At 48.5% G+C, this 27,755-nt stretch overlaps 1 protein-coding gene across 1 annotated transcript; it reads left to right on the top strand.

Moving 5' to 3' along the window:
* The first annotated feature begins 15,298 nt into the window (after window positions 1-15,298).
* Window positions 15,299-26,270, top strand: LOC140213334 (uncharacterized). Its single transcript, XM_072284583.1, has 5 exons — window positions 15,299-16,112; window positions 19,224-19,405; window positions 21,731-21,945; window positions 24,356-25,227; window positions 25,539-26,270. Exons 1-5 carry the CDS (start codon window positions 15,299-15,301, stop codon window positions 26,207-26,209), a joined length of 2,754 nt encoding a protein of 917 aa, XP_072140684.1. The 3' UTR covers window positions 26,210-26,270.
* Window positions 26,271-27,755: the final 1,485 nt, after the last annotated feature.

The raw sequence follows: 27,755 nt of genomic DNA, 5'->3' as shown, positions 1-27,755 counted from the left end.
ATTATATTCTGGATGCATGTTTCTCGGGAGAGGGTTGGTTCTGATCTTGTTCCGAACTTCAATCCTTAATTCTACTTGAGCCTCTATTGGGCTCCTTGATGTATTCAGGTTTTGCGGGTGGCTGCGTGGACGTACTTTAAATTGATTTTAAACATGTTCTAAGCTGTATTCGCCGTTAATATTTCGCAGACGATGTGTGTGTGCCCACGTAAATCGATTTCACACGTTAACTCGACTTCGAAATCTTGTGTCAGTACTCCTTTAAAATCGTGGAAACGGGTGACTGCTCGGCGCGGATTTTGTCGAGCAAACACGAGCGCTGAATTCGAAGTGCGTTGAGTTCCTCGACTTTATGACGCGACGGGGGAGCGCGAAAGTTTCTGCTGAAAACAATTGAAATAAAACCAAAAATAAACGTCCCGCTGTACATACATAGCTCGTTGCGACGATGGCAATGGCTTTTGTAGCTAAGGTAATTCGATATTAACGCATTATCATCGACGCTCACCGCAGGATGGGTTGTACCGCATCTTTTGATGTGAGAACATTACGCGTGGCTCATGAGGCGGATAATACGGCGTAGGCGTGACTACGCCTTGCTCCAAAAAGGCTACGAACCTTTGACCTGTTGGTGGAACTCGAACACACGACGTTTGGTGTTAATTAACGCGCAGTTCAATAAAGTCGAGTTAATTAAACGCTTGCTCCGACGATCTTTGGTGGAAGTCGAACCCACGACCTTCGGTGTTCAATAAGGCGAAGTTATTTGAGGCACAGTTAATAAAGGTATACGTAATTAGGGCCATTTGTTGGGAGTCGAAGTCGAGTGCAAGAACCCCACCAGGTCCAAATTATTCCGGAACTGTCCACTGTCCCTCAGCACCCATTATCGAGTTTGGGGGAATTAAACTCCACAATTATCCGCTTTTCCCAAGTTGCAAAAAAAAAAAAAGTGCTGAGTGTGGAGGTGCTTGGTATCGATATCAGTACCTCTCGCATGCTAAGCGAGCGCGCTACCTCCTAAGCTACCCCATAGAAAAATGCTCGCTTACTTTCTTTAGAACTTTTATCAACTTTAGTAACATCCTATAGACTTTTACTCTTTAGTAGCGTTTGCCAAAAGAAAGTTGTTTACTTCTTTTCTAACTTCAGTATGTTAAAAGAAAGCCACGCGAATGTTAATAAACACAATTTTAACTTTTTAGAAGCACCATTCAATAGAAAGTTAAAAAAATAATTATGCTTTTTATGGTACGTGACCCAAGTTACAGAACATGCATGAATATTATTAAATAAGCTTATAATTATTCAGTGAACATCGCTGGTGCAAGACAGTTTTGTTTCATGCACAGGTGTAAATTTGCTTTATTTTCAAGCAACTTTCTAGTAACACTGGTTGTTACTATCTTAATATAATCTGGCACTGACGATCAGATAATAATCTGGCACTGACGATCATGACGTAGAGGACTGGCTGCCATCGTACAATCGAGTGAGGGCCCACAACAAATGGTCTGACGCTGACAAGCTTGGTTACCTACCATTCTACCTTTGAAGGGTCGGCCATCTTTGGTACCGCAACCATGAGGCTGACTTTTCCACCTGGACAGCAATCCGAACGAAACTTCAAGAAGTCTTCGGTCGCCCTGCTGTGGGCAAACTTTGGGCTGAACAACAGCTTCGCTGTCGTGCCCAAAAAAGGGACGAAACTTTTACGAGCTACACTGAAGATGTAGGTGACATTTGCCGGCGTATCAACCCAGATATATCCGAAGATGACAAGGTCAAGAACATCTTGAAATGTATAGAAGATGACGCCTTCCAAATGCTCTTGGCTAAGAGTCCTCAAATGGTCAACGACCTCATAACGCTTTGCCAGAGCTATGAGGAGCTCAGCAAAAAACGGCTTTCTACGCACCGAACTCTCGCTCCGGACGTCAAGCTTTCAGCTCTGAATAATGGTGCCAGTGCTACTCCTTGCAGTCCAGCAATTTTCAACCAATTCAACAATTTTTGCGAGAAGAAGTGGTACGCCTACTCTCTCTTCTGCCAGTCAGTCCAGTCTCCGAGTCGCCCTTGCCTCCCAATCTCCGTCAGGTGATACAAGAGCAAGTCGCTAACACAGTACCCCTTGCTCATCAACCGCGTCCTACGCCTGTTCCACTTACGTACGCTGCCGTTGTCGCGAATCCAAGGCCTCCGTCTGCAGGTATTCAATCCAAACTTACCAGCGCCTTTCGCTCGCCTCCGCAAGCAGCTGCAACATATTCTCCTGCCCCCCCCCAAGCAGCTACTGGCCGCCACAGCAGCCCGTGCGCCCACCTCGCCAATGTTTCCATCAGCCTCCGCCCGCGGTTCTCAATCCATGGCGCACGTATGACAACTGACCTATCTGTTATTCGTGCGGCCTACCTTGGCATGTAGCACGGCTTTGCCGTCGGCGCGGATGGTATCCTTCGGATGGCTCAGGCAGTCTCGCTGCGCTTATTGCAAACGGGTTCATATCCTACACCGTACACCATTAATAAAATATATCCAGAGAGGGAGATTCAGATGGACTGCAATGATTGTAATGGCATCATTGGAATCAGACATATGCTGGCGGGGTGTCCCGCGAAGGGCTGAGCGGCAGTAGCGGAACGGGACTCTCCGTCCCGTTCCGCTACTGCCGCTCAGCCCTTCGAAGCCTCCCCTCCTGCTTCCCGAAACTTCAATACCCGTCGGTCTCCGTCTCCACGTCGGCGTTTTCTGTCGCCGCTTATCCGTCGCCCTGAACCTATCCGAGATGAAAACTAAGAACCGCAGTTCCGCAGGCAAGAACTGCGATGTCAACGAACTCCTCATGACCTCATTTATTTCCTGCAAACGTCCTTGAAACTAATGCAGAAGACATCGCTGTTCATGCTCTTGTAGACACGGGAGCAGTAATATCAGTGATTTCGGACCAGCTCCGTCTTACCCTTAGAACAGTCGCCACGCCACATTCGGCCATTTCATTACGTACAGCAAGCGCTACGCCGGTTGAACCAGGGGCGCAGCCAGGGGAGGGGGGGGGGGGCGGGGTGGAGGGCGCTTATGGGGCTTCGGCCCACCCCTCCGAAATTTTTTCGTGCAGTCATGGGCCGCCGACCAAAACAACTCTCGGCGCCGGAAATCATGCTCGATTTTGTCTAGAATGTCCTTTGCACGCTCGAAATGACATTTTAGCGCGAACATTGCGAAATCGGGCTGGATTTCGCGGCAGCACATATGCATCGGGAGTCACATATCGCAACGCAGGGCCCCCCACCGAGCACCAAGTTTCAAGGGCGTTTTGATGGCGAGCGGGCTCATCTCGGCATCTCGCGGAGGCGGCGGAATCTGCGGAGCGCTTGGATTTCAATTCTGAAACATTATGGGCATAATGTTCTCATAATCTTTTGATGCGAAAGGTGCATTGACATTTCCAAAGTCGTGCATTAGATTTTCAATTCCGGAACGTTGTTGGTTTAATACTGTTATAAAAATTTGACGCCAAAGGTGCGTTGACTTTTCTAAAGTCGTGCATCGGGCCATACGAAGAGACAAGCCAAATCAACACACTATCAGACAAGTTGGCAAAGTACAAAGCGAGGTCTGATGAGACGAACCGTTGTGGTTGTTCATTTGTGCCGTCATGTCACAGAAAAGAATATCTACTTTTTTTTTTCGCCTGCTCCAAAGCATCTATGTCAAGACACGAAAGCCAGCAAAGGTAACTAAGTTCTTATTTATTTTTCTACTTGGACTTTTCTTCGCGAGGACACATTGAGCTTTTCTTTCCTTTCTTTACTTTTTTTGTCCTCGCTACCCGCGGGCTGCTAATCCAGCCAGAGCGCATGCGTTTTTCTTGTGCTGCATCGACCACCGCACGGCGCACTTCGATGTGCGTCGAGAAGACGCGCAAAGCAGACGAGAAAACGAAAAAATGCATTGTCACTCGCCGCCAGCACTGCGGATACTCGACGGATTGCAACGCGTTCGCTTAGGGGCTACCTCTCCGAAAAATTTTGTCAGGCCGGTAGGATACCGAGCAGTATGCGCATGGTTCTCTGTGGACTAAGTGCCTCACGTTTTCTTCGATATTCCTTTGGTAGCCACACTAGGTGCCCAAAGTAGGCATACGATTGTAGCCAACATGCTTTCCTTTGCGTTATTTCAATTCGGCGCCCCCCCCAACCCCCCCCCCCCCCCCCCAAAAAGAAAGACATTGTTGCGGCGGAGCGAATTGCTTCATGGTGAAAGTTTGATTTTGTTACTTCTTTTGCGGAAAGTAATGGGCCACGGGACGCTTCAGTTGCCGGATACTCCTATTATATTATTGCGATAGCAGCTCTGTGGAGACTCCAGGTGCATTCCTGCCGTCGCCGTCGCCCTCATGTTCCATATAAATAAAGTCCAAGGGCGATAACGTCTTGACCGCGCTCCGCATGCTGTATGTGCGACTGAAAGCGAAAGGGGGGGGGGGGGGGGCATGGGTGAGCCGATGATGGTGGATAAGTCTTGTGTGGGCAAAGGAGAAAACCTTTGAGGAAGCGCGCCGCCTTCCGTAGCGCGCGATACATCGGGGGAGTGGAGGGAGGGGAGGAGGGGCTGTGATCTGTGAATGTGTGGTTGCACAACATGTTTATTTGCCTTGTTTGATGCATCATATATAGTGACTTTTTCTTAGATACGTAGATTTATTGGAGACGTATACGTATACTCCAATAATTTGTTGCGAGGTTTGTGTATATGCGCAGTGAACGTTGTTTCCAGTGGCACTTTCTGCTCTTTATCAAGCTGTATCTTCATTTGTATATTCCATTGTAACTTCGCATTTCTAATGTACGAAGGCGAGTCACATGAAAGTGAGACAACCCACTCCGTGCAATAATAGTTCGGCTCATTATTTGCGAGGCATGCGCGTAGAACGTAGGCATCTCATTTACAAAAGTGACATGCAGGGGGAGGATAAATGTTCTTTAATGCTCTCATACGCTGGGTTGAACATGGTTGCATGACATAATGGACACTCCAAAAGTTGAACACCGTGGTGTGGTGAGAATTTTGACAGGTGAAGATGTTTCCCAAAAAGAAATTAGTCGCCGTACGGCCGCCCTGTGCGCTGAACATAGCATTTCATTGGCCACTGTGAAGCATTGGAGAAAACGGTTCAAAGAACGACGTGAAAGTTGCAAAGACGATCCATGGCCAGGCCAAATCCACCATGCAATCACCCCCAACACAATTACAAAGGCTGATTAGACAAGAACGGAGGATAAGCATCGATGAATTGGCAGGGCGTGTGAACATCAGTCACGGTTCGGGTCGCACCATAATTCATGAACACCTCGGTTATCGGCTCGTGTGTGCGCAATGGATGCCCAAGACTTTGAACCATCGCCAGAAGACGGAGAAGTTCGACGCTGCCTTCGCTACTGACTCGTCTAATCTGGTTGCACCATGAGGGTGACGACTTTTTCACTGCAATTAAGACCGGGGACGAATCATGGCGCCACAACTACGAGCCTGAAACACGAAGACAGAGGTTACAGTGGACAAATCTGAATTCAGCAGCCCCAAAGAAAGCACAGGCGGTCATTTCTCCCGGAACGGTGTTGTTGACTTTTTTTCGATCGTCAGGGGCCATTATTGATCGAATTTACTAAACCTGGAAAGACTATCAATCGTTTCTCATTTTGTGAAACGCCAGATCGGCTGCATGTCGTAATCAAAAACAAACGACGGGGAAAACTGACGAATGGCGTCATCTTTCTCCACGAGAATACCCGTCCCCACGTCGCTCATGTTGTTGATACAAAACTGGCAAAATTCAAGCGGGAAACGCTGCAACATCCGCCATACAGCCCAGACCTGTCGCTTTGCGATTTCCACAATTGGGAGCATTTGAAAATGCTCAAGGGAACCAGATTCGTGTCGGACGATGACGTAGAGTCAAATACAGATTTTTGAAGCAGCAACCCGAGGAGTTTTATGACTCGGAAATTACGCGACTCGTTAGTCATTGGGAAAAATGTCCAAATGCTAATGGAGAATACTTTAAAATAAAGTACCCCGTATGTCATGTATTCGCATTCACTCACTTTCATTTGACTCGCCCTCATATATTTTGCAGAAGTCCTGCTTTTTATATGTGCTCTCTGTTCCGACTATAATTTGGGAGCAATTACTCGCAATACACGACCGGTAACAACTTCTCCGGCGCAATACATTCTAACAAAGGACAGCATCATTGTGATTTTCCCTGGTCATTATATATCTACAAAAATGTAAACGAGGTTCTAGAATGACAGAGATAGGGAGAGAGGGAGAGAGAGAAATGCAAATGAGAGAAATGCCACGAGGCTGACTAATTTTCCTTAAAGAATTTGTCCTCAACTTGTAGCCCTTAGATTTTTCATATGAGTGGCATGGACTGCTTTGCTGGTTTCAAACCGATATAGTTCTAAAGTTCGTGTGACATTTGCTTCACTTATTAAATATAAGGAAAACATGGAAGCAAGGATATCAGTTATTTCGGGCACAATTTTGAGACATACGAGTATATTTTTTTATGAAAAAATACATACTCTTCTTGAATTGGTTTCCAGCATCTTTGACAATGGCAAGGCAGTTATTATTAATGTTTATTGTATTTGATCTCTCGACTGTTTTTATAACGAGGAGACCGAGCTGCAAAGTGCCCCCCACTCCCCTACCCCCGAACGATATTGCTGGCTACGCCACTAGATTCAACCCTTAGGGAAGTGTACAGCACGTGTTGTTATAAGCGGCGCTTTATACCATGTTGAGTTCGTTGTTTTGCTTCTCTGCTCCCATGCCATGATTTTAGGATTGGACTTTCTGTCCTCTCATCAGGCCGTTATAGCTTGTGCCCGTGCTGAACTCGCGCTGTCGCCATTCGGCACCAACGTTTTTGGAGATACTGATGACGCTTCCTGTCGTGTGTTCTTCACCACCGACAACGCGATTCCTCCATACACTGCCGCACTTGTACCCGTTTTCACGCCGTCTAAGCTTGTTGCTCGGCATCATCCCTTCTTGCTTCCTTTTGCCCTTCTTGCCATTCGACAAGGTTCCAGCGCACTTTATGTATGGAACCTGTTTCCTTGCCCTGCTAGCCTTCTCCACGATGAGTGTCTTGGTTATGCCGACGAAATCTAACCAAGCTCCCTTTACGATGTGTCTGACGACCCGGCCTGTCCACCAGTTGATGCTCTGGCCCTTCAAGTTTCTGCTCCCACCCCGCCATGCAACCCAACATTTTCCCAGTGTGTTGATCCCAACCTCACTCCAGCGCAGCACGCCCATATCGTCGATCTCCTAGACCGCTTTCGCACGTCATTCGACCGACACCAATCTCGCTTAGGCCGTACTTCCACTGTTGTCCATCACATCGACACCAGCAAGTATGCCCCTTTACGCCACAGGCCGTATCGTGTATCCGCCACGGAGCGTAGCGTCATCGCTGAGCAAGTTGGGGACATGCTCCAGCGCGGCGTCATACAACCCTCGCACAGTCCCTGGGCTTTTCCTGTAGTGTTGGTAAAAAAGAAAGATGGCACAATTTGATTTTGCGTGGATTACCGGCCACTCAATAAGATCACCCGCAAGGACGTTTATCCGCTACCCCGTATTGACGACGCGCTAGACTGCCTCTAAGGCGCCGAATTCTACTCATCTTTAGACTTATGATCCGGGTACTAGCAAGTCCCAGTGGCTGAGTCAGACCGTCCAAAAAGGGCCTTCATCATATCTGACGGTTTGTTTCAATTCACCGTGATGCCATTTGGCCTGTGTAACGCGCCTGCCACATTTGAAAGAATGATGGACAACATCTTGCGCGGCGTCAAATGGCAGATATGCCTGTGTTATTTGGACGACATCGTTACCTTTTCACCAGACTTTCCTTCCCACTTACTTCGACTTGAACACGTCCTCAAGTGCATCGCCGATGCTGGCCTCCAGCTTAACTTGAAGAATTGTCGCTTCGCTGCCCGGCCGCTGGTGATTCTCGGCCATGTCGTGTCGAAAGAAGGTGTACTCCCTGATCCGGCGAAACAACAAGCTACTGCCCAGTTTCCGCGACCAACGGCCGTGAAAGAACTGCGCAGCTTCATTGGGTTAGCGTCATACTTCCGCCGTTTCCTTAGCAATTTCGCCACCGTAATAGCACCTTTAACGCAGCTTCTTTGTTGTGGCCACAACCTTTCGAGCTGGTCACCGGATTGCGATGGCGCATTCACACAGCTGCGTCGTCTCTTGACGTCACCACCAATCCTGCGCCATTTCGACCCAAGTGCTCCAACTGAAATACACACGGATGCCAGTGGCGTTGGCCTAGGTGCTATTCTCGCTCAGAGAAAGGCTGGCTTCGATGAGTACGTCGTTGCCTTCCCCAGTCGTGCACTCACTAACCTGAATCGACCTATTCTGTAACAGAAAAAAAATGCCTGGCTATCATTTGGGCCATAACCAAATTCCGTCCGTATCTCTATGGCCGCCCATTTGGCGGGATAACTGATCACCATTTGCCGTGCTGGCTGTCGTCCTTAAATGAACCATCCGGTCGTCTTGCTCGATGGGCCCTTCGACTGCAGGAGTACGACATTCGAGTGTTGTACCCTTCTGGCCAAAACACGCGGATGCGGATGCCTTGTCTCGTTCGCCACTAACAAACGAGGTTAGCTCTCTGAAGGCCTCATTGTTCGAGTCTTGCCTTGCTGCCACGGACATTCTTCTGGAGCAGAAGAAAGACCCATGGATTGTGTCCATGCTGTCCACCCCATCGACACCCACTATCAATCGCGCATTACGTCGCCAAGCACATCACTTCTCCATTCGCGACGGGCTCTTGTACCGTCGTAACTACCTCCCGGACGGCCGCAAATTGTTGCTTGGCATCCCTCGGCAACTGCGTTCGGATATTTGTGCAGCGTTCCACGACGATCTCGAGTGCGCGAATGCAGGTGTACTCAAGACATACGCGCGCTTATTACTGGCGGGGGATGTATCGATTCATCCGTCATTATGTCCGCTACTGTCTCGTTTGCCAGCACCGTAAAGATCCCCCTCGTCGTTCAACCGCCCCATTGCAGCCTTTGCCTTGCCCAGCGCGTGCTTTTGATCGAGTAGGCATCGACATTTATGGACCTTTGCCAACCACATCAGACGGCAATCGCTGGGTAATCGCGGCCATCGACCATCTTAAACGCTATGAGTAAACTTCTCCTTTGTCCAGCGCTTCTGCCCGTGATGTCACCTGGTTTCTCCTGTGCCACATCATCCTTCGCCATGGAGCTCCCAGGGAGTTACTCAGTGACAGGGGCCGCGTCTTCCTCTCCTTCGTCATCGAGGCTCTCCTCAAATAATGCTGCCTCATTCATTGCACTACTACTGCGTATCATCAGCAGACTAATGGCATAACCGAGCACTTTAATCGCACTTTTGGTGCCATGCTGGCCATGTACATTGCATCCGACCAAAAGAAATGGGACCATGTTCTACCTTTTCTGACCTACGCTTACAACACCGCCACGCAGACTACCATGGAATTTTCGCCCTTCTTTCTCCTGTACGGGCGCGAACCTTTTTCCACAATGGATACTATCCTTCCGTACCGCCCTGACACCACGGAAACCACTACCTTATCCGGAGATTCTGCACATGCAGAAGAGTGTCGCAAGCTTTCCCGTACATTTACGTCAGAACACCAGACACGCCAGAAGCACCATCGAGAAACTTCCGATGCTCCTGTATCCTGTGCTCTTGGCTCGCTAGTGTGGCTTTGGGTTCCAACCCCTACCCTTGGACTGTCATCGAAACTCGCGTTGAAGTACCAAGGCCCATACCGCGTGATTAACCAAACGTCGCCAGTCAACTATATTGTGGAACCCCTCGAGCTACCTTTGGATCATCGCCGTCGAGAACGCGAAATTGTGAATGTCCAGCGTCTCAAGCCCTACTATGATCTGCCTGTGTTGTCTTACCCTTAAGTCGCCGGGACGGCTTCCTTTTTCCGCGGGGGAGATAACTGTACTGTAAAATAAGGAGCAGTGGGGCTATGGCTATGTATGAGAGATACAACGACGACCGACGAGAGAGAAGAACCTTGTTTTGGTGCTCGATCGGCTGTACTACCTCTCGCTGCTCTATCGTTCCAGTCGCGAACGCCTACGGCCCAAAGAGCTTCGCAACAATATATATATATATATATATATATATAAAGAGATGTATTAGCAATGAACGCAGGCGAACGGGCTGCAGACACAAGCATTCTGCCAAGGAGAGCAACCACGAGCTCATGCCGGTGGTGATGTTGCTCGGTGTTGCTGAGGCACAGGCTACTCTTTTTCGTTACAATCGCCCTCCGCAGAAAAAGGCGCCATCCTCATCCTGGCGGCTTAAGGTAAAGAGACTACTATTGGGTCGTAGTGCGACTTAATGCGAGAGAAGTGGACAAATTCGTTGCAGCGATGGCGTAGGTCCGTCGATGGCCTGAGGGCCTCGACGATGTAATTGACGCAGGACGTTTGCTCCAGAACGCGGTAAGCTCCAAGGTATATTGCGGCATGTTTTGCGGAGAGGTCGGGTGTGGTAGCGGGTACCCTAAGCCATACGAGAGAGCCAGGAGAAAAAGTTTGTGCAGAACGGTCGGCAGGTTGACGGGATTGCTGCTGCCACTGGTCCTCGGTGGAAAAAGAGCCGACAAGCTGGCGGCATTCCTCGGCATGTCGGGCAGTTTCAGATAGCGGAATGCTTTCGGACGCGTCAGGTGTATATGGAAGAATGGTATCGAACGTATTAGATGGTTCTCGTCCGCATAGGAGAACGTAAGGGTAAAATCCAGTAAATTCTTGGTACGAACTTGGTACGCATACATCACGAAAGGGAGAACTTGGTTCCAGTTTGAATGATCAGAGGCGAAGTACATCGAGAGCATATCGCCAAGAGTACGCTTGAAGAGCTCGGTCATGTCCTTAGTTTGCGGATGGTACGCTGTACTCGTGGAGTCGACGATTCGGCATTCGTCGAGCAGTGGCTTTAAAGTATCGGAAAGAAAGGCGCGGAGTCTATTGCTATCGGAGTCTATCGAAAGGCACCGTGACGCAGAACGAAATGTCGTAGCAGAAACGATGGATCGCCGCGGGTTGTGGTAGTCGGCACAGCGGCTTTTTCAGCATAGCGGGTCAAGTGATCACTGCAACAATAATCCAGCGGTTGTCTGCTGGAGTGGTGGATAGCGGTCAGTATATGTCGATATCAACCCGGCCAAAGGGTCGACGATGGCAGAGAAGGGATTGTGACGGCTGAACTTGTCCGGGAGGAAATTTTCGCCGTTGGCAAAGAGCACAGGAGCGAATGAACTTTCGGACGTACTTATACATGCCGCACCAATAAAATCGGACGCGTAGTCGAGCGTAGGTCTTGAAGAGGCCGACATCCACGCACTGTGGGCCTGTGTGGAAAGTGTCGCATATGAGGTCACGCAGATGGCGGGGTGTCACAAGAAGCCACTTGCGATCATCAGAAAGGTACTACGATAATGAAGGCTGTCGCGAATGCAGAAATGGGTAGCCTGGTGGCGAAGTGCGCGAGATGGGGAAGAGGTGGATGGATCAAAAAGGATGCTGATGAGAGCGCCGATCCAGGGATCCTTGCACTGCTCCGACGGCATGTTGCGCAGTGCATGATATTTAAGTGTGGGCTCAAGGGCGGATGGGCAAGTGCAGTCAGTGGAGTCCGGTGAGCGAGAAAGGGGGTCAGCGTCCGTGTGTTTGCGACCGGAACGATAGAGGACGCGGTGGCCGAGCTCGTGTAGCTCAAGGGCCCAGCGAGCAAGTCTGTCAGATCGATCCTTAAAGATAGACAGCCAACAAAGGGTGTGATGGTCAGTAGCGACATCGAAAGGGTGACCACACAAACAAGGACGGAATTTTCCAAGGGCCTAAATAATGACTAAACAGTCTTTCTCTGTAACCGAGTAATTAGCCTCCACCTTCGTCAGCGTTCGACTCGCGTAGGCGACGACATATTCATCGAACCCCGGTTTTCGTTGGGCGAGTACGGCGCCGAGTCCGACGCCGCTGGCATCGGTGTGGACCTCGGTGGGGGCTGCAGAATCGCAGTGGCGGAGGATAGGTGACAAGGTTAGCAGGTGGCCTACTTTCTTGAATGCGTCATCGCAGGCGGGCGACAAAGCGGAAAGTTCTCTGTCGCCACTTTGAAGGGCTGTCAGGGGTGCACTTATGGAGGCGAAATTTCGAGTGAAACGTCGGAAATAGGAACATAAACCAACGAAACCTTGAAGCTCCTTTAACTTCTTTGGTTGTGCAAAGTCGGCGACAGCGCGGAGCTTGGCTGGATCCGGAAGGATGGAGGCTCGCGATACAACAAGGCCAGGGATAGTGAGCTTTCGAGCACCTAAACGACATTTTTTAATGTTTATTTGGAGTCCCGCGTTAGTGATGAATTTCAGAACGAGCTCAAGACGTCTGAGATTTCTTCGGAAATCAGCGGAAAAGACAACTACGTCATCGAGGTAGCATATACGTGTGTTCCATTTGAGGTCGCGTAAAATGTTATCCGTCATCCGTTTAAAAGTGGCTGGAGCGTTACACATGCCAAAAGACATTACCATGAATTCGTATAGTCTGTCGGGCGTTACAAATGCTGTTTTAGCTCGATTATATGGTGCGAAAGGGACTTGCCAGTATCCGGAACGTAAATCCAGTGAAGAAAAAGCACTTTAACAACGGGGGATTGGCCAAGAAGCCGGCGGGTAAAGGTTAAATGTTATGGGGAAGGGGAGAGAGAAAAACTGAAACGTAAAATTAGATCGGGATGAAGTATAACATTCATTTTAACTACAAAATAGATTTACGTGGCAGAGATAGAAGTATCTTCTGGTTGTAATTATATGTTGCCTTTTTAATACTGAGCGCAACCACGACTTCGTATTCACTGAGATGATGATGATGATGTCCTTGATGAGTTTGGCGCTTAACCACTCGCGGGGATTGGCCAAGAGTCGGGCAGACTTTGCTTATGTGTTCAAAAAATGGAGGTAAAAATCTAAAATTTTGTTACATGGATTTAGGCGAGGGAAAATCGAAACGGTTCAGTAGATTGTCATGCTACGTAGAGGAAAAAAAATAATTATCTATAATATATCAATAAGGCAATAGAGGAGGAATGAACAGAATAATACGGTCATCAATGAAATCGGTTTGATTCAATAATAAATTTTTCTAAGGCGAAGCACACATTCCTGTGTGAGTGCCCAAGCACAGACGCTGCGAAAGACAGTAGTACCGGAGTGTTCAATGGCAGGCCAAGCTGTCGCACTGCAATTTCTAATGTCATTTTCCTCATGGGGGAGAAACGCCGGCATTCCAGTAAGTAGTGCTCAATCGTCTCTAATGCATTGCAAAAATGGCACAATGGGGATATTGCCAGACCAGATCGGTGCATGTAAAAATTTAGAGATGGGACTCGACAACGTAGTCTCGTTAATGTAACTTCCGTTTGTCTTGTTTTGCAAAACTTCCTGTTCCAAGGGAATTGTAAGTGGCGTAGTTCCAAGGATGATTTAAGGTTTGATTGTGATGTTAAAAGGATGTATCTTGTGAACCTGACGGACGTGATAAAACCCATCCTTGGAAGAAGGGGAAGCACTGGGCCGCCTTGGCCAAGCTGTCTTCCACCTCATTCATTAGTATGCCTTTATGCCCAGGTACCCATATTAATCGTAAACTTCTCAAATGACTTGGAGCCAGTGAGTACAAAGTATTCAATATGTTTGACTCGCCTGGAGCAGTAAGTGATGTGCACAGCGACAAAGAATCTGTGATTATTACCGCCGTTGTCCTGGAAGATTGTAGCTTTCGTAAAGCTAGGACAACAGCTAGGAATTCCGCTGGGTATATTGGAGTGAAGTCGGGAAGCCGAATAGAAAAAGACCAGTCCAATGATGATGAGAAAATTCCAACTCCCGCCTTTTCTTCACTCTGCGAAGCATCCGTTGCTATAATTACGTTAGTGTGGAGTTGATTCAAGGGATCCTGGAGTAAGCCGTTGAGAATTTGCGAGGGAAGCTGCTTTGGATTATTTGGGTATAGGTCATCATAAGCAACAACTAGTGATTTTGGGATGCTGTTTTCCGTGATTATATCATATATATTTACGTCTAACGGATTCAATAACGATTGCGATACAATGACTTGTGGCGTGTGAAACCGTGGCCATCTGACTCCAAAAAATTGGACTCGTTGTTTGATGAAGATGGACTGGGATCTTCTTAGTGGGGATTCATAGAGCCTTATAAATGTTTGAACGGTAAGTATTTTAAATCTTAGACAACAACTTAGACAAAAACTCTCATGCACACTCGCGTTGTCCTCTTCATCGGAGCACAGGCGCGGCAATATCTGGTCAGGCTGGAAAAACTTATTTAGTCTGGTAGGTTTTGCATGGGCTAATTTTATCATTTCCCGCTTCAATTATAATCATAATCTTTTGTTCTCGTTATAGTTATTATTGCCGTCATATATGTAGCATTTAGCTTTTGTTTTCACAATTTTCAATTAATAATCTTGTTTACATCTATTTTAGCCCAGATTTTTTATTTTCTTGAACCTTCGTACTACCCGATTCATGACCAGTTATTCAGATTAGGTTGCACCATTTCAAAGAGGAATTTCAATATACGAACCAGAGATATGATGATATGGACAACGTTTATTTACTGACACTAAAAATTGGTGGGCGGTCTCCCTATTTCGGGAGTCCGTGGGATCTTGCAGCCGCTCTTACCCTTTCGGTCCTCTTCTGCTAGATTGGTTGGTTGGTTGGCTGGTGCCTGGTGTTATGTCTCAACCCGCTACGGGGTATAAATCATGAATCGGTTCGTAGTAGGAGACAAAGAAGAAAGATAAACATTAATTTTGTGAATAAAGAGAAGATACTCAAACGACAATCGCATTCATTAATGAATGATCACCTTGAAGGAGTTAAATATTACCGTTATCATGAGTTTCAGAGATTTCTTGAAGAGGAGGTGCTATTATTATTGTTAGTCGTTTCTGAAAAAAAACACCGAGAAAGTAACGTTACAGTTTCGTTGTTTCGCGTACAAAATTAAAGATGGCATCACATACGTTCCTTGCAACAACCTAGTGCCGACGCAGTATCAAGCGAAGTCCCAGCCCAAGCTGAAGAAGGGGATTGACCTTCCAGAAGCCGTTTGCTTTGAACCCTAAAGACATCAAGGAGGGCAATGAAGAAGAAGAAGAAGTTCAGCGTTTCAGACATGTTACCAGCACAGCAGGCCGAAGACAAGCAGCTGCGATATTCCAGTCTAGAAGACTCGCTGCAAAATCAACAGAAGAGGAAGCATCACGCCCGCTGGACCAGGAATGCTGGTAAAAAGCACGCACACCATTCCTTTACTCGAACGAAACAACAGCAGCATGCTCAAGTGACGGACGCTGCTGAGACTGGCAAAGCAGAACCAGGAGCAGTATCAGCGCGCCCTAGATCCGGGAGCCTCGCCGCGAAGTCGACCAGCATTGCGTCAGACGAATCGGCGAAAACCAGCTCCGGTAGCCCTGGCGCTACGTCAATCAACAGGATTCCCGGTTCCGAGCATAACACGGTTCTCGAAGAACTGCCACTGGTGGGAGCTCGGGATCTCGCACCGACGTCATCCAACAGACTTCGGGACGCCGAGGCTCACATACCGTCAGACGGATCGGCGCAAATCGGCTTCGGGAGTGTCGTAGCGACGTCACTGGTAGATAAGCTTCGCGACTACGAAGCTGACACGATACCCGGAGAACAGCGGGGCTCCGGGCCTGAGAGTCTCACGGCGACGCTGATCGACAGGGCTCTCGACATCGAGTTGAACGTATTGCCGGAGCGACTGCCTCACAGCGGAGCATCGGGCCTCGCTACCAAGTCGCCCATGAGACCTCCCCCGGACTATGACGTGTACGTGCCATCAGATCTGCCGCCGCAGACCAGTTACTGGAACGACGCTGAGCCACCGTCCAGCAGAGATCCCGACTTGCAGGGCCACACACCGCTCAGAGGTACTCGGCGCACTAGTGCTGCAAGCTCAGCCGCGACATCAGCCAACAACAAAAGCTGCGACTCCGCGTTGAGCACTCCCCTCCGAGGGTGGTGGGTTCTTAACATGCCATCGAATGACGCCGGTGCGTTGTCTCCGGAGAAGAAGCCTTTCGCAGGAACGATGGACGACAGGAAAGGTCGCCGTGGGGCTGACAGAAAGGGGACAGCGGCCGCGGAGTCGAGTACCGGGCCATTTGGTAACCTTAAGAGCCCTGGCCTAGCGCCGGGCAGCCCCAAATGCGTCTCGACGAACGAGCGATGGCCATTCAAGCGCAAAACCGCAGATGCTGAAAACAAGTCGGGTGGCAGAAGAGATTCCTCGTCGAGAAAGTGCGTCCTGATGGACATTGGCAGCCCGGACAATTCGTGGCTGTCGAGGCAACGAAGATCGGGGCAGTTGCGAAGGACGCCGAAGTCGGAAACGGCTAGTGAGTAAACGTTCACGCTTCAATTCAATTCAATTCAATTCAATTTATTTCCCAGAAGCATCTGGACGGCTTCCTGGTTAAAAGCTACCAGAGCAGCTTGACAAAAGGCGCAGGACGCCCTTACAAGGCATAGCGGAAGAGACGCTTAAAAAAAACAGGTATAATCGCAAGCAATGGAATCAAACATAATTTCAGTTTAGGAAATCAGTTTTACGACATACGCCAAAGATCAGCAAATTAAGTATTGAAAGAAAGAAACAAAGTTGAGAACAGGTAACGAAAAGACAGAAAGTTGAAGGTCATTCTCAAATAACAATTTCAAGTGCACTGTACGCAATCAGTAGGCTTGAAAACACGAAATAAAAAAAAACGATATGCCTTACAACACGATACATAAGCAATCGCAAACACTCTGTACATAAACAATGCACAATAGGCCAGAAACACGGTATCAAGCCGAAAGGTCACTCACAATACGCTGGACCTTTTATTTAGTTACAATTGCACAACATATGTTCGAAGCTGCCTTCTACTATATCCAGCAGTATTTTGGAGCTTATTAAGTGTTAGGGGAACATTGAGAGCCAGGGACTGATATTTGTGATTCGTACGAAAATGGGGTATCGCCCACGTATCAGTGCAGCGCGTTTTAACAGTCGACGGGTAATGTTGCAACGATGCCAGAGAAGACAGGTAAATAACGATTTTAGTTGATAACAACCTCAAGCCTGTGATTGTTTCGCCTTCACCCTTCACCTTCAGGGAGCCAGGTGTTTTCCTTACACTTACGTGGACGCAAAATTCAAAAAACGATCGCGTACGAAGTATAGGTACGCGTTAAATGACGCCACCCGTTAAAAATAATCCGCAGTCGTCCACTGTGCGGCGAGCCTCCATAATCAGACAATCAGGAAATAAACCGCCGCGTTTATTAAGGCGAAAGCATTATACGTCCCATGCGGCGGAAAACCCGGCGTTGTCCGCAACGAGTGCTGATAAAAAATATCGTCAGCGATGTCATCAGCGTCTTGTGTGGCCTCAGTAGTAACACCGAATTAAAGTTAGACCAGGGAAGAGTAAGGTAATTTAAGGTGGAGTACGTGAAATAATGTGATATATTGTGAATAAAGGTGAACTGCAGGCGATTAAGGTTAGCGCAGATTAGAGCAAGGTGGATAAAGGTGAATTAAAGTGGAGTTGTGGACACGTGACAATGCATGACGTCACGTATCATGGACGCAACTAATTAATAGAGAAGTCATGATGCTTTCGCATTCAAATAGCGTAAGGATACTTAAGTGACCGTCAATTTTTATTGCGATTGTAAATATACAGACACTCCAAGCGCCTTTCTGCCGTCGGCGTCGCCGTTGCCGTGAGGCTCCGCATCAAGTCCATGGGCAATATCACTGTCGTCGCGCGCCCTACGCTGTATGTGCGACTGAAAGCGTGCAAGGGGAGCCGACGATCGGCAGCTTAATCTCGCCCGCGGGAAAGAGTTTAAGAGGCACCCAACGTTTCAAGGCACCGTAGTAGGTGAGGGAAGGGGGCAGTGTTCTACTCCGGCTGCAGCTGCACATGGGGCGGCTGCGCACGGTCACGTCGCCGTACGTTGAGAGCGACCTGCGTTGGGGGCAGAGTCTAGGGGTGTCGGAGGCTCGTAGCTTTGTGCGTGTTGTGTGTTCTCGGGGTAGACAGCCCGAATGTAACTTCGCTCGCTGCTGCCGCCGCGTTTCGACAGCGAGTTCCCGCGGTCATCGAGTGAGGTGTGTTCATGACTGCTTGTGCGCGCGTGACAGCATTTAGTTCGTATGCTTATGTTTACAAATTTACACGGCCGATAAGACTACTATCCTTACTTCGTATAGCTGGCGACTAATTTGCTATGGCAACAGATACTTTACTTTTCGGGCGAAACTGCTACTTTTTGTCATAATCTGGAAGTAAGTGCAGTGAAGACATTCAGCGCCATGTTTCTTCTCTTCAACCTGGGACTTGGCGCAACATTCGTAAAATCGCAGGACGAACACATAATCGTAAATGAGAAATTCTGGAGAATTGGTAGGCATGGCCATCCCATAACCTCCTGACCTCCGGAGCGTGTTTTCTCTCCCATATTTCTCCACATTTATAGCTTATGCTATTTTGGCTTCCAGATGACTATAAAACCACAATCTATAGTATTTGAAATATTTGGCAGGGAGCGCGGCAATGTCCAACTGTCGTGCTTTATTCCTAGCTTTATTCGTGATATCGAAATCCTTCAACCATCGCAGACACAAAGAAATGCATAAATACACATGTATGCTTATGTAAGTACCAATAAATTAACGTAATTCTATGATCGCTGCAACATGCGCTCGCGCTATGGCGGAGTTCTCATTCCGCCATTTTCAAAGCTGCTACAGTGGCGGGAAAAAGTCCAATTTGGACCGTACTCTCCTGATGGCAGGAGAGGTTCCAGAACAAAAAAAAAAAAAGCTTTTTGTCGGGTCAGCGCAACTTTGCTAGTCTAGTAACGTTGGGTCAGCGGTACTTTCGAATGCCGAGTATGTTGGACGGTAGGCCTAGGGAGGTGTAACCACCTTTCGCGGCTGCTGCGGTCGGGCTCCTCATTTGTCGCGTCCCATTCGCCTTTCGCAGGCAACTCGACCAAACACTCAGCGTCGGTAGGCAGCGTGACACCCGATGACACCCGCCTGTCGAAGGTCAGCCGCCTGGCGGTGTGCGCAGCTGTAGCCGTGTCGTGCACCGTCTTCGTCGTTATGATGTTCCTGCTGATGCAGCTGCTTCCTGACGGAACCAGAAATTTCCACGAGAAGAAGGTATACAGCCGCAACAGTTATTGGGCAACCCTCATTTTCCAAGTCGATAGCACGCATTCGCAACTCGCATCGAATACTCTCCGAGCGTGCTTAGTTCGTCCATGCTCCGACCGGGCGCCCTCCACTGTTATTCAGCCGACTGCGATTCAGTTAAATGGCAATCGTTCTGGTGCATGGTGGGCCCGCAAGTTAAGTGCGTTTAAGCAGCAGTTGTCCACTGTCGAGGTAAACTCGCGTGACGTGGTTTATTCAGGTGCTTTTATGTTCTCAGTGTATACAGTGTACAGTGTACAGTGTATACCGCCACATTTTATATCTAAATGATCCTCGTTATCTCAGATATACATTCGGACTTCGTTTAGTCTTAGCTATCTTCGTCCTTACTTTTGTGTAGTTGAGACGTATCTTATTGTGCAAGAACCAGAGCACAAATGCTCTATTTTTCTTAGTTGCAACCACACGAAATAACTGGCAGTGAAGCTGAAGAGAGCATAGGAAGTTGCATTGTCTCTTGGATTCATGTTCCTATGTTCGTTATTTAAGCTATTTCAAAGAGAACAGCTGTCACCATTGTAAGATGATAAAGTCTTGTTCTTTTATTTTATATTAAAAAGAAAAAACAGTTCCTAGCTTATGCCGACGCACTTGCATATCGGCAAGCACATCCTCCATTTGATCGCGCCTTCTTCCATACAACACTGATCAACACCGATGTTTCAGCCGCACTTTCATTCTATGAATTTCGCTTTGCCGTGCTTATGTTGTGTTCTTGTCAAAAGTTTCTCAGATTAGGCAAGAATAAATGTGAATCCGAAATTCTTGTGAAAAAGACGCTCCAAAAGCAGCCAGTTTCATGCAGCGTTGGCAAATGCAACTAACGAACACGATCAGCTTGTTCGGTCAATGAATGACATAGCAGGTGACAAGGAATCGGTTGATCAACAATCTATCGATCGATTTTAACCCCCCATGCAACACCAGGGCTACCTAGTGGAGAGTGCGTAAGACGTCGAAGATGTCACCAGTCGGGTTATTCTTAGGGTGACTTTGACGAGGCACTAAGGCACAACACTGCATCAGTTTAGACGTTATAAACATTCAAAACTATTCTAATTCATTCGGCGGGAAATGTGTGCTTTATTTGGAGAGAAAATGGAGCGACAAGTTTCACCTTACGGAACTTTTCGCTGGAACCATTGTGCGGGTACGCCTGCGTGACGTCACATATTGCTACGTGGGCCACATTTGTGCGAGAAAGGCGTCGAAATTGACTACGTCGAGCCTTTGGTTCCTTAATGGTGTGTTCGACTGGTCGTTTTAGGGCCTTAGGACACGTTTAAAACCAACACTGCAGCTGAAATACCCAGACAAAATACATTACTGTACTTGCAGGCAAGTTTCTGTCGCAATGAAGGGAAAGCTACGGGCGCGTGGCTGCCCAAGTGTTACCGCGCCAAGTAGTCTGCCAGCATTTGACTGTGCTTTTGGTTGCTCGGAACAGACGCTGATTCGAGGCAGCTTCACGTGCGACGCTTTTGCGTTTGCCCAGACGCGGAAGCGAAAAGCCGCAAAATAAGCAAACTTTTACATTAGGTTATGTGTTTTATATTATTTAACTGTTGCCAATAAGGTGTTTGTTTTATCTTGCCCAGCTTAAACTAACGTGCATGAAGACACGGGACTCTTTTCAGAAGCGCTCTCACTTGTGCGCGCTTTGCCTCCGTAGCTTTCCCTTCATTGCCACAGAAAGCTGCCCGCGAGTATAGTAGCATTATTTTGGCTTTGTGAAAAATATGAGAGCACGATTATGTAGTGGGGAGGTAGGAAACTGTTTCCGGTGAAAGTGGTCCACACCGCTAAGCCGTCAGTCGACTTAACATATTCATTCTACCCGCCGTGATGGCTCAGTGACTATGGTGTTGGGCTGCTGAGCACGTGGTCGTGGGATCGAATCCCGGCCACGGCGGCCGCATTCCGATGGGGGCGAAATGCGAAAACACCCGTGTATTTACATTTAGGTTCACGTTAAGGAGCCCCAGGTGGTCGAAATTTCCGGAGACCTCCACTACGGCGTGTCTCATGATCAGAAAGTGTTTTGGCACGTAAAACCCTATAATTTAATTTTTTTCACTAATCATTCTCCGATGTGGCTAGTGGTCAATCGTTTGCTCATAGTCTCGTTTCAGAACATGACTGGCCTCTGTCCAAGTTCGCTTTGCAGTAACATAGTCAATCCTCCTCCTCCGACCCGCTCCTCCGCCATTCGGTCGGCTGGAATCGCAGTCGTGTCCGCGACCTCCTCCAACGTTCTGCCACTTTGCTCAGGTATCCTTCTGGGTCGAGAACCTGGGCAACGCCTGCGTAACCGTGGAGTGCGAGAAGGCCGTACTCGAGCTCAAGTCGTCCATCGACGCTTCCGTGGATCCGTGCAAAGATTTCTACGGCTTCTCCTGTGGTCAGTGGGGCCGCGCGAACCGCCACGCCAGTTACATGGAAGCCCAGCGTATCGCCTACGTCGATGCCGTGAACGCCACTCTCTGGTATACTGTCGGACTTGGCGCCGCGGCACCCGACAGCGCGACGCTACCCTTGTCCGTGGTGTACAGGTATAAACAGATTGCTGTTTTACTGTTCGTAGGGCACTGACACTCGATTCGTCTTGCCATATCTATATTTGTCTCAGTGGTTGACACAGCAGAGACTTGTACTGGGTCGTTCACTGTTAAAAGGACGCTGAAGAGAAACACTGAGTCATTTTAAGCTCGCGAACGCATCATTCAAAACTTTATTTTCGTTGATTTAGCAGTAGCACGTTGGTTACTAGAACAGGATACCAAGGCCAAACGTACTTTTCCGTTTTAGTTCGCGCAGAAACCCCAGTGCCAGTCTAATGTCATTGTGACGTCTTGGATTACAAAGCATTTTTTGTATACGCGAGTATTGCAGCCCACTGAAAGTTATTCTGAAAAAAATTCTGGGGTTCTACGTGCCAAAATCACGATCTCATTATGAGGCACGCCGTAGAGGAGGACTCGGGATTGATTTCAACCGCCCGGGGTTCTTCGCACCAATGCACTGTTTTTGCACCCAACGCAAAGCGCTATGGCGTTCTTGCAATTCGCCTCCATTGAAACGCGGCCGACGCAGCTGGGATTTCGTGCCGCGACCTCGTGCATAGCACCGCAATGCAAAAGCCACTAAGAAAGCACGACGGGTCCAAGAAGTCATCGAAACTTGCTCTTTGACTTCTTTAGACGACAATGTAGTCTTTTTTTTTGGCAATAAATAGTCGGCTAGGCCAGAGCGAAAGCAGTTCGTTTTCATGACGCATCGGTGAGCTGTTGCGGAAGATTCAAGGCCGCGTCGTCGCCCGTTTTCCGTCCCTGCATGATTTCTGACTCTGCTATGCCTCTTCTCAAGGTAAGACTATTTTAAAGCGAATAACTTTTGTTGGCTCTTTCACCGCTGACACAAAGGCGCCGAAGCTTATGGCACAAACTCTGAAGTTTAGGCAAACAATCTCGTGGACGTGCGGGGAAGTAGCTACTACATCTTTAGAGTCGAGGGCTGCGCAGAAATTTCTCCTTTTTCGGACATAGCACTTCCATGACATTTGCGTTTTGAGGGTACGTGCTCATCGTCCTTCGCTGTTAGAAATCCAATCCAAGACAGTGCGAAATACTATTTCCATATTAGCCTATATAACGGCTGCCCTTGAACGTCGTCGTTCGATGATTTCAACAAATGTCAGCCATATCCTCACAATCTGCGGAACAATGTAATCTACGAAAATGCATTTTAATCCTCAGAAGATGGATTTCATACGTATATTTTTTGCATCAAGCATACCTCTGGATTTAAGAATTTTCTGCACAAGGCAGAACCTTTGAAAGCGGATAGTGGAACTGCCGTCCCTACATCTAAATTTCTTACTTGATGTGAACATTACTTTCGCGACAATTCAAAATGTGTAATTCAGTATTTAATTTATTATTGACCAGCAATACTCGATGATTAGGAGTCACTCAGTGTTGAAGAAGCAATTGGAGAAGTGAAGCTAGCCAATGGGCAGGACATTTATATACCATCAATCACAAGAATAACATTCTTTTTTTCCTGAAGGAAGCAGGTTCGAAACCAACCGTCGACCCAACTTGGGTCTCTCTGTAGGTGGCACTGGGCCGGTCATCAATAAATTTCTTTCATGTTAGCTTGGAGCACTTGGTATGCGCCAGAGTTCGGTTCTGGAATGTTGCACGGAATGTATTCTCATTTCTATGGTTTTTCCCAAGGAATCCTTCCGCCTGCAGTGTAACTTGGATAACAGTGCGGTATGCAAGCGTACTTTGTGACACGACGGCGGCATTCCACTAGAGGTGGAATGCAAGCACTCGTTCACCCTGCACGCGTTAGATAACCCCAGCTGTTCAAATTTAAACCGGAAACCCCCACTGCGGCCTGCGTCACAATCGGATTGTGGTTTTGGCACGCAAAAACCCAAAAGTTATTGAAAATTTAACCTATGTGTTGCTATTTACCTGACTATACATCGTGATATATCATGTAGTATATGTCCTCAATAATTACACCTAAATGACCAGAATCTTGCTGCCTGTAACGGGCACTTGGTATGTAACGGGCACTTGGATCATACTGATTTCATGATTATAAATCATGTGCCTTAATGCTAATAAGCAGAAAAGTTGCTAAATAAAATTATTGGGGAAAGCGCTGATTCCAGGAGATGGTAATTGTGGAGACGGCCAAGCGCCATCTCCCCCTTTGAAGCCATTTGGCCTGTAAATGTCGTCGGCTCAGTATAAAAGCATTGGTACCTAAAAGCACCTTTCCACTGCATGCCACGTGCATCGTGCACTGTGAGATTCGAGCACGGTCAAATATACCCCGGATTCGGCACTCAGTTTGATTAACGTCACTGCGGCTGCGCAGGTCCTGCATCAAGTTCTTCGACCGAGCAGCCGCGGACATCGGCGAGGTCTGGAGCGCCTCCGGCATCGACGCCCACGTCTGGACTGCAGTGGCGAGCTTTGACAGCCTCTTCACCCTCGCCGTCGGCAGCGTGCTCCAATACGCCATGGAGTCCGTCGTCGACGTGCGCTGGAAAGATGACGGCAACGTCTCGTCCTTGACTGGTGCGTACATCGCAGCGGGCACGGCCATCGCTCGACACCTTGAACCCCACTCTCGCAAGTTCCTCGTCGTACGCGCCATCCAAGCCCTCGGCGACATCGTGACGCGCGATCGCGTCCCGGACATTGAACACATCGATGACATCGTGGCTCAACGGACGTCCCAGCTGCGCTCGGCGTCCGAGACCACGGTGGTCGCTCTGCGTGATCTGGACACCCCGAAGACCAACTGGTCGCGAGTTTTCGCAGATTACGCGAACATGGCCGGCAGGCCAGCGCCTTTGAGCGCGATTGTGCAAGACCAGGCTGGCGTTCGGGGTGTTTTAGAAGAACTCGCAAACGCCGACCTGCGGGTCGTATCTGTGTACCTGACGCTCGTGCCCCTGGCCAAGTTCTTGGTCTTGGAGAGCGAAGTCCAGCGCCGTGTCGTGTCTGGAGGTGACGACCAGGAGAGGCGCATCAAGCGCGAAGCATGCGTCCGCGCCTTGGAGCTGCTGTTCGGGGACGGCTACGGGTCGTGGCTCTCCGCGAACGTCCTGAGACCCGGAGTCGCGGACGACGTCGCACAGATTGTGAAGGACGTGGTAGCGGTCGCCAAAGACACGAACAAGGTTTTCTGGCGCATCCCTTTGAAACACGAACTCGTCGTTGCGCCAGCATGCTTCAGAAGCAGTGAGTAATGCGCGAAACTAAGCTAAACTACGTAAACCTCAAGAGGGTTCGTGAAAGCAGTTTACTATACAGATTATATACTCCGTAATCTTCAGCTTGATTTTGGCTTTCGCATTTTTCGGGGGCATTTATCGAACACACTAGTCATTCATTTTTCTTATAAAGGCACACTAACGACAAGACGACAGTCTTGGGTACTGTGCCTTTTCGCTGTGTTCAAGTCTGCAAGGTGCTATGAATGCAATATATTCCTACTCAATCTCAAACATTATTGTAAACCGCCTTGTCCCATGTTCCGCTTTACTGAACAGTGATTCGCCGATCCGAGGGAGGGCTACCGGAACCACCGGCCCAGGATGCTTCCGTGCCCTCGAAGCTCAGAACGGACTTCGTCTCGAACACTATCCTCTTCTCCCGCCAACGAAGCCGCAACGGTGCGACGTGCGAGCCGCTGATCAGTCTGGATGCGACTGCCATGCGTTGGGACGATGCTGAAGCACCGCTGCGCCTTCTCGTGCCGGACTTCTACCATGCCGGCTCCACCGAGGCAGCCGTCAACTACGGCACGCTTGCGTACCAACTCGCCGCGCTCAGTTTCCGAATGGCGCTGTCCAAGAATTGGACTTCGTCGTCTGACTATGCTCCCTGCATCGCACACTACGTCCTTATCCGCCTCAGAATGTTCCCGCCTGGACTTAGCTGGGACCACATCATCGGTCGCCACTGGGCTCTCCAGGTGGCGCTGTGGGCGGCCGCGAATCGCGACTCCGAATTCAACTCGAGCGTAGACCTCTCGAGGCTTTTCTTTCTGCGCTTCGGACACACGTGCTGCTCGCAAACGGCGGTTCCACTTCAACCTCGCGAATACGATGACGTCAGCGAGACTTTCAAATCGCGGGCGTCGTGCAACGCCATTTCCATGCCTTTGCCTGTCTTTGCCTACGCGTTCGATTGTGCAGGCATGCCCCGCATGGAGTGCTGAGCGCGCGGCTCCTGTAAGATGTTCGCGTCGCACCAAAAATTGACCACTTGTCCCCGTCCTCCCTGAACTCTAACAACGTAGCTTTGGAGTTCCGTTCTTGCTTTCTTTCCCTCTTCTTTATTGTTTACCCACTGTATTAAATTTATGGTATCGTGTCTAGCTGCACATCCATATATCTGTCGTATCTACGCATAATCATATATGTTATACATTTTTAAGATAATGCTATAATGAACCATTAAAAAGCATTCAAAATTCTGCCATTTCTTTTTGATCCTCGAACATTCGACAAAAACGCAGTTTTAGTGTTTTTTGATGCTTTACAGTTTACTCATTCCTCCTTCAATATACTTGATGTTGGATCATGAATTGACCATTGATGCTGGATCATGTTGGATCAGTAACCATGGGATATTTCTCCATGGGACACTATCCGATGACTATAAATGAGCAAAATAATCGAAACTCACTCAGACTGACTAATACCATGCACATTTAACTTAGGGCTCACACAGACGCGCCAAAATTGGGCTCACATGGACTCGCTCGGACTCGCTTACCTGATTAAGTTTCCTGCTGGCTCACTCGGGCTCAAGCTTACGCGTATTCACTCGCAACGTTGAATCAATCAGACCCACGAAATTAGTGGCCGAGACTCATTCACTCTCGTGGAGTTGCTTGCGCTCACCTGCTTGATTCACACTTTCACGCTTGGCAGATACGTGAGCAGCGGAGCCAATAGAGCTGATTGGTGACGATAACCAGGATGGGCAGTGGTGCTCAGATTTTTTGCACACATGCTCCCCCCTTACGGCCGCAATAACGAGCCGTCATTTATTTAATCGGGCCCAAAGATTCGATAAAATCCCTTTTGACACCGGCGAAGAGTTGTGTTCTTGGGGTTGGGCACTTGGTATTTCGGTACACAAAAATTTGGAGGAGGGCGGGGGGGCATGCGCCCTGTGTTCGGGCTATGCTACGCTCACTCACAGAATAACTTTCGCCCACTTGGACTCGTTCGGGCTCACTCATACTCATCAGTACGTCTGGGTTAGGATAAGTCTACTGCTTAGTTAACCGACTTGTTCTCCCTTGGCAATGTTTTGTGACCTTTGCTTCGCTATGCGACACAGGCCAACTGCCAATGGTGTAGGCAAAGTTTACTCCTGCGTGTGTGTGTTTACGCTGACATTTAGTTTCATTTTATTTATTGAATAAGGGACCCCAATGGAAGGTGTTACATAAGGGGTGAGGCACAGAAGAAGCGCCTAAATACGTGTGAGAGAAAATAATGGCATGCGAGGAATGCAGGTACACAAAAACACAAGTTTTAAAGAGAACGGCATAAAATTGCGAAATTATTGATGCATGTGCATTACACAGTCTTTGTTAACACAGGGAAAACTCTTTCACGTCATCGTCCTACACGAATCTGGTTCCCTTGAGCTGTTTATTCAATTGCCCCAAAATGACGAAGTCGCGAGGCGACAGGCCTTGGCTGTATGCCGAATGTGTAAGCGTTTCCCTCTTGAACTTTGCCAGTTTT

Source organism: Dermacentor andersoni, chromosome 9 (genome assembly GCF_023375885.2).
Source record: "Dermacentor andersoni chromosome 9, qqDerAnde1_hic_scaffold, whole genome shotgun sequence".
Classification (NCBI taxonomy): Eukaryota; Metazoa; Arthropoda; class Arachnida; order Ixodida; family Ixodidae; genus Dermacentor; species Dermacentor andersoni.
Note: the sequence above shows the minus strand (reverse complement) of the source record. Positions and strands in the feature narration are given on the sequence as shown.

Excerpts from the sequence above, each read along its gene's own strand:
- LOC140213334 (XM_072284583.1), top strand. The coding sequence starts at position 15,299 with ATGAAGAAGAAGAAGAAGTTCAGCGTTTCAGACATGTTACCAGCACAG. Across the intron at positions 16,113-19,223 it reads GGGCCACACACCGCTCAGAG|GCAACTCGACCAAACACTCA; the intron begins GTACTCGGCGCA and ends CGCCTTTCGCAG. Across the intron at positions 21,946-24,355 it reads GCCGTGAACGCCACTCTCTG|GTCCTGCATCAAGTTCTTCG; the intron begins GTATACTGTCGG and ends GCGGCTGCGCAG.